This window comes from Stenella coeruleoalba (genome assembly GCF_951394435.1).
Source record: "Stenella coeruleoalba genome assembly, chromosome: 7".
NCBI classification, from domain to species: domain Eukaryota; kingdom Metazoa; phylum Chordata; class Mammalia; order Artiodactyla; family Delphinidae; genus Stenella; species Stenella coeruleoalba.
The window spans coordinates 65404031-65411180 of NC_137153.1; the positions used below are offsets into that span (position 1 = coordinate 65404031).

Consider the following 7150-nt stretch of genomic DNA (forward strand, 5'->3'; position numbering starts at 1 on the left):
ACGGAGATATAGATTTATTTATTTATTTATTTATTTATTTATTTTAGGGAAAAGGGGATGGTTTTAGAAATTAAGCAGCAGGCAATCTAGTATTCTCACTACTTTATTTTCTCCTATTTAACCATATCTTTATTTTTGTCTTTTTAGTCTACCCAAAATCACATCACCGTTTTAGAAAGGTGAAGAGTGAATTTCTTTTTATCTTGTTAATTTTTTAAGCCATTCTAAAGGAGAAAAGTTCAAACCTGAAATTAATCCTACTTTCGCCCATCTTCTCTAACAGAAACAACCTCTGAATTCTAAATGCCTTTGTTCTTACCAATAATCCTCTGAGAACAACCCAGCACAAGAAACATATGCCCAACCCTACCAGAAAGAAAGGAAAGGTGGGATGAAAAATGCTAGAGCGAAATTAAAAGTGTTTATGCAGGTAATTCAAACCCATTTTTAATACCCGTCTTATATTTGTGTAGTCCCTTCACATTATGTACAAGTAGCGTTTAAGAAATTTGATTCTCTCTTCACACAGACATTGGGTCTACTATGGCTATGTCACCTAACCAGCTTTGTCACGTACTGGGAAACTGATACCGTGTTGGGTCGGGAATAGCAAATGGCATAATGCAGATAATCGCTTAGCAAAGTGTCTAGCATACAGTCAGGCACAAACTACTTAACTCTTTTTAAGTCAAACACCTCCAACCTTTTTAAGTCAAACACACAAACAGGGGAAGTGACATGCCCGAGGTCTCACCTTTCCTATTAGACAGGATACTTAGAAACCCAGACTTTTCCTCTAAGGAGACTGCGAGTTGAGACATTTAGGGAGTTGGCTAAATTCTTAAAAGGACTGGGAGGGAAAAAAACTGGCCTCCGTCATGGCCAAGGTTTTCACCACAGAACACCCGTATAGCAGTCCACCTCCGTCTTTTCCCTCCTCCGAGGCAAACAAGAACTACATTTCCCAGCGGCCCTCGGGCTGCTTCCGGTGCAGCGCGCCAGCGCTCTGTTTCCGGGCACATCTTCTACGTCAGTTCGTGGGAAGGTTCCTACGGCTGAGACCGAGCTCCTAATCATGGGTTCTTCCGTTTCCCAGCCACTTGAGCCAGTCAAGGACGTTGCGCCTCCTGAGGTCGCCTCCTCCGCCAACCCCGTGCCCGTCATTGCACCCGGAGCGCTGACCCCTCCAGCGGAAGCCCCTCTGTTTAATAACTGCTGGAGCTGTCGCGTGCTCTCCGGGTCCGGGCTGATAGGGGCGGGCGGGTACGTGTACTGGGTGGCACGGAAGCCCATGAAGCTGGGATACCCCCCGGGTCCAGGCACGATTGCGCAGATGGTCTTCGGCATCAGTGAGAGTTCGGGGCACTACCCTTGGGCTGGGGGAAGAGGGAGAAGAGGGGCGCAGCCACGTGGGCGGGGGCGGGGCGCCCGGGTTGGCCACGTGGCGGCAGGCATTTACCACCACCCCCAAGATGGGGGTGGGGAGAAAAAGTTATTGGGAAGCTTTTCTTTCTTTCTTTTTTCTTAAATCACAATATTTTTTTTGAGAACTCTTACTAGCCTCAATCTTTTTAGTCCTATCACAAGCTATTAAAGATAGGTATGAATATAGTAGTCCTATTTTCCTGCACAGAGAGTTCGAAGTCAGACACCCAGGATATGACACAGCTAGCCTTTGATTCCCAGCTTATCTGTTACCAAAACCCATGCTTCTTCTCTAGATTGTGGAGAAGGCCTGAGTGAGGGCACTTGACCTTGGTTTAAGAACTTTGGCTTTGAAGGTAGATAGTAGACATGGGTTCAAAGCCCACATACTAAGGTCTACCATTGGCTACTGTGGCCCACAGTTCTTATTTGTAACAATAGTACGTGATTGTCAAGCTGTCGTCCAGTAAAATGTAGTGATTTTTTTAGCGCTTCAGACCAACTGAGTGAATAGAATTTTAAGTTTTCAGATCTCTTACCTTCTTAATTAGATTACCCAGATCAATTCCCTTTTAGTAACTTTCTTGCTTTGGGGAAGTAATTTTTTTTTTCTCTCAACTTTCCTTTCCTGAGCTTCACTTTTCTGTAAGATAGAAATAATGGTAATTGTATCTTCAAGGAGTATTATGAGGGTTAAATGAGTTGATGTATATGAAAGCACCTGGTAAATTGAAGTACAACATAAAGAATAAAGTACTGTTGTTTTTTCCCTAGGCATTGCTTGCTGGGGTGTCGTCATCCTGTCAGACCCCAAAGGGAAGGCCTTCCGCGCTGGTTGAAGTACCACCATTGAATGTGTCATCTCTCGGCGTCCCCATGACACACAGAACAAGCATGGGGCGTATGGATGTTCTGGACAGACGCATGGACATTGGCAGACTCAGTCCTGCAGATACTATAAGACTGAAGAGACAAACATAGGTTGTCATTCATTGGCCATGAGTGTTTCTGGCCTTCGCAGGTTCCACAGGGACCAATAAATCCCTCAGAGAAGAGGTTCTTTGTGTTATTTGAGGAAGGAGGGTATAATTTTTAAAAAATACAGAGGAAATGATAAACCAAATGAGAAAGTGAGCTAAAGTTATTTTAAATAGTTCTATCTACTTCTCCTATGGTTGGGTCAACACCTACTATCCACCTCATCCTGGACAGGCATCATGCAATAGGCAGAAGTACATAAAACATTTATCTGTGTACTGCTCATACCTCCCAAGGCATTGTCAGATCCATGACTTTGTGAGAGTTTCCCAGCTACTCTGAGGAGGTTATTTCATTGGTGGTAAGTGAACCTTAAAAAACAGAGTCCTAGTGATTTGCCCAGGGTCATTCAGCAAGTCAGTGATAGACTTAGGACTTGTTCTTGTCCAGTTGTTCTTGTCTTTCAGAACTAGGATTGTTCCAGAGAGGCAAGAATTACCTTTATGAAACAATTAGATAATCATAAAAATCAGCATAAAATAAAAAGCTCAAGTACCAAAATATTTGAGAGAAGTTCAAAGTCTTTTGTGCTTTGTGTGTGGGGTGAGAGGGGAGTGTGGCGGGGGTTGGTTCTTTTTCCACAAGCACAGGAAAGGTTTCTATGATGAAATTTAGTTGCTTTTGAGAGAACTTAATATTAGACACTTCCTTTTTAAGAGAAGTCTGCTTCCAACCAGTTTTTTAATTTCTGAAATACTATGGCTTCTCTATAAAGTTACATGTAGCTATTTTTCAGAGCAGAAAGGTACTCTTAAATTTAACTGCCAATCACAACGTGTAAATTTTGAATGATAGGTTGAGTAAGTAGAGTACCTTTAGGGCTATTTTTCTAATATTGTAAAGAAGGGCCCAAGTCTTTTAAGCCTCACAAATGACAATAAGTCTCTTGCATTGTCTACACCAGAATTCATGGCATGGATGGTTATATATCTGTGCAGTTGAGAAGACATTGCAACATAAGGCAAACAACAAAGTGTTTAAGTGAAATGTACAATTCAGTCATGTGATGTTAGTGAATATAGAAGTTTTAAACTAGAAGCGACCAGAGGGGACCCAAAGCAGGGTACTTCCTTGAGGGCCCATGACACTAAAATGCTAACGTAGACAAGTTACTACCTGCTTTAAAAGGCAAGCCATTCTATTGATGGACAGCTGTAGTCCTAACATTTTCTTAGTTTAAACCCAGATTACATCACTTGCTGGTCTTGGCTTGACTTACTGGATACATAGAGTAACTCTTAAAACTTATATATTGTAATATAATTGTAACATCTTTCCCAGAATTTGTACTAGTATGAATCTTTAACCAAGTAAGAGCTTTTAACAAGTAAACTTGCCCACTCATCAGATATATTGCCAAAGTATGTTTGGTTCTTCCCAACTTGGAGTCACTTAACTAGGTGTGAGCAAAGTATTGTTCTACCATGTCTATAGGCAGTTGGGAATAATGCTCCCCTCCCCCCCCCAAAAATAGAACTTGTAGTTAAAAATTGTTTCATTTTATTTTTCTTTTGAGGTGTGTTGCAAAATTTGCTTTGATTTCTGCTGGTGGTAAGTCAGGGGTCCTGGTTTGTTTTAGGGATGACTTCAGAGAGAGAAGAGACATTGCCTTAGTCCTGCAATGCAGGAAGTGCATTTAGTGCCCCTATTATCTTCCCTTTCTTTGGGATGAAGTGGGGTGAGCAGGACAAACAGGCTCAAGAATCAAGGGACTATTACTCAGTAATTTAAGAACACCAGCTTAATTATGATTTATGGGCTTTAGAATCTCTTCACAGCATGGAAATGAGAGTTTATAATTACCGTTAGCAAAGAAAGGAGAAAAAAGTACAAAAATAGGTAATTTGAAATGAACTTAGAGTTTTCCCTGGGACACAGATCAAAACGTGAGTATACATTCAAATATTGACATTTTTCATGATGTCCAAGATGCCTATTAGCACAGCCTGTACACAGTAAAAACTTTGATGTCTCCAGATGATCAAGAAATCATTACACCATCTCTTGTTGCCTTTGTGTATTGCACTGAGTAATCTAGAATCCGGTGACCAACTAAGAATATGTCTGAACATATTAAAAGACCTGAATATAGGTTGATCTTTAGGATCTTGCTGTGTGTTGGGGGAGAGGTAAGGGGTCTCTTTTTCTCCTAGGCCAATTGCTGGGCAGCTGTTGCTTGCAGCACTGGTGTAGGCCAAATGCAGATCAATCTAAAAAGTTCTGGAGTTTCACCTGACCAGAACCCATTGCAGAGACAGCTGTTGCTGGCAGCCCTAGAGGTTAAGCATTTCAGCCGTGATTTGTACTTCACTGCCACCCTTAGCTTAGCATTTGCCCCTTGCTCCTTTTTATTACTGGTTTCTCAGCCTGGCTGTGTCTGAATTAGGGGCCTCTTGAATGATGCCACTTGATTTGACAATGTGAAATATATTGCTCCTGAATTAAATATATGTTCAGGGCGAGCACATGTTCAAGTACCCCCTCAAACCAGGCTTGACCTCAACTGATTTGTTGCCAGGACTACATTGATCAAACTGACACTTCTCAAATCTTGCAGTGAGGAATAGTAAGCAATTTTGAGTTGAAAAGCTTTAGTGTGTGTGTGTGTGTGTGACAGATAAATCCTTGCCTTGACCCAAAGATTATTTAGGTGTTACGAGCAAAGAGTCAGAGGTGAAAGACCTATAATTATACATCATTCAGAGGTATCCTGAGAGCATGGAGAAAAAATATGTCACTCTTCTAAATGCATGTCTCTTAGCCTTTGAGATAATTCAGCAACTTGTCATTCAAAGGTAAATGGAATGTAGAGAAATAGCCAAAAGGGCAAATGTTAAATGCAGCAGTGCCACTAAAAACCACTGCTCAGTCCTGTGACTGAACTTGCATATGCTTCAGGAGTGCGGTAGACAGGATTCTGAAAATGGTCCCCCAAGGTTCCCAACCCCTGGGTGAAAATGTACCTTCTCCCAGTTATTCAAACACCATCCTAGGTGCTGCTGTGAAGGAAATTTGCAGATGTAATTAAGGTCCCAGGTCAGTTGATCTTAAGATAAGGAGATTATCTACATGGGCTAATCACATGAGCCCATTAGATCTCAGTCCAGACATCAGAGACTTGAGAAGCCGAAGATTCCTCCAAAGCAGGAGGGGGAGTCCGTGCATGCCAAGTGCTTTGGAGGCTGGAAGAAAGCAAACATCGACACTGAGAATTTCCTGTGGGGGCCACGTGACAAGGAATGGCAGGCAGCCTGGAGTGATCACCAGCCAACAACTCAAAGGGAAACGTTCTGCAACTGGAAGGAAATGAATTCTGCCAACCACCTGTGAGCTTAGAAGAGGGCCTGTGAGAACCAAGAACCACAGCCCCGGCCAGCACCTTGGTTTCATCCCAGTGAGACCCTAAGCAAAGTATCTATGCTGTGAAACTGGAGATAATAAATTTGAGTTGTTTTAAGTTGTCAAGTTTGTGGTAATTTGTTACACAGCATAGGCGATGAATACAAGGAATCAGAAGTGTTTTGAGGTATCATAGTCATAGCGGAACAGAGCAGAACCCTGTGGCCCCCTCCCCCCAAGTACAAAGGCCCCTCTATGTCCCCTGCCTCTTGTTTGTAGGAAAGCTGAAGTCTCCCAGGCCTCCCAGAGTCACAAAAGAGCACACTCAAGCAGTTAATGATTAGGACAATAGAGTCAGACTCAGTGTCTGATGAAAGAATGGGATTAACACTATTGCTCATAATAATATACACCTTTGTGGGCATTAGAATAATTGTAGCTTGGTCTGCTCATATATGTAAGCAAGCAACTAAAATTGTCAGCAAAGAGATGCTGTAGACCCATGTCAAGATCTTCCACTCTGAAAATAACAACACCCTATGTCAGCATGAAGGAGTTACAGAAGATGGACCTTCACCCCTAATCTCATAGAAATGGAATGATGTCTGACAAGTGGGGATTTGTAAGCAGCTCTTTCGCTCCTTTCCTGTAGTCTATTTCTATTCCCCATAAACCTTAATTATAAAAAGGAGATCACTAGGTAACATTTAACCTAACTCTTGACTTCTCCTCTACTGAATGTACACAGTGCCCTGCTTGACCTGTTGATTCCTTTCCTGGATTAAAAGGAGTAAGAACGAAAGGTTAAGCAGTTAAAGAATGACTGACTCTCTACCCCTGGCTTCCCCCTTAGCAAATTTGCAGGCCAACCAAGCAGGCAAGAGAGCATCCAAAGGAAGATCAGAAGTCAGCAGGTCTGCACACAATGGAAAAATGAAGAATCTCATCTCCTACTCTGATGATTAACTGAGGTTGTTTCCCCTTTTTCCCTCTGAAAATTGTCATGGCTGAACAGAATCTTTGGAGTTGGTCTCCAGACATGAGTCCACCTCCTCCCCAAATTGCCAGCTCTTCTGAATAAAGCGCCCTTCCTTTCTACTGACGCTTCCCCCTCAGTTATTGGCTTTTGAGCGGCGAGCAGCTGAACCTGAGTTCAGTAACAAGGGCAGGCGGCACGCCAGACCAAATACACATCCCCATTCTGGGTACTCAGGAAGTAGCAAGAAGGGACCATCTGAATAGCATTTCTCTTTGTATTGTTAGTAATGGTCTTCACTTGTCCTTTTACTAGTGGTTTTCTTGGAGAGTTCGTATTTTCCGTTTTCTAGTAAAATTGTTCCACTGTTAA

At 42.4% G+C, this 7150-nt stretch overlaps 1 protein-coding gene across 1 annotated transcript; it reads left to right on the plus strand.

Moving 5' to 3' along the window:
• The first annotated feature begins 879 nt into the window (after positions 1-879).
• Positions 880-5891, plus strand: DMAC1 (distal membrane arm assembly component 1). Its single transcript, XM_079926769.1, has 2 exons — positions 880-1349; positions 2200-5891. The coding sequence occupies exons 1-2, from the start codon at positions 1076-1078 to the stop codon at positions 2262-2264; spliced, it is 339 nt and encodes a 112-aa protein (XP_079782895.1). The 5' UTR covers positions 880-1075; the 3' UTR covers positions 2265-5891.
• The last annotated feature ends 1259 nt before the right edge of the window (positions 5892-7150 follow it).

Bases quoted from the DNA above. Each gene is read 5' to 3' on its own strand.
- DMAC1 (XM_079926769.1), top strand. From the start codon at position 1,076: ATGGGTTCTTCCGTTTCCCAGCCACTTGAGCCAGTCAAGGACGTTGCG. The intron at 1,350-2,199 runs GTGAGAGTTCGG...TTTTTTCCCTAG, and splicing joins GCAGATGGTCTTCGGCATCA to GCATTGCTTGCTGGGGTGTC.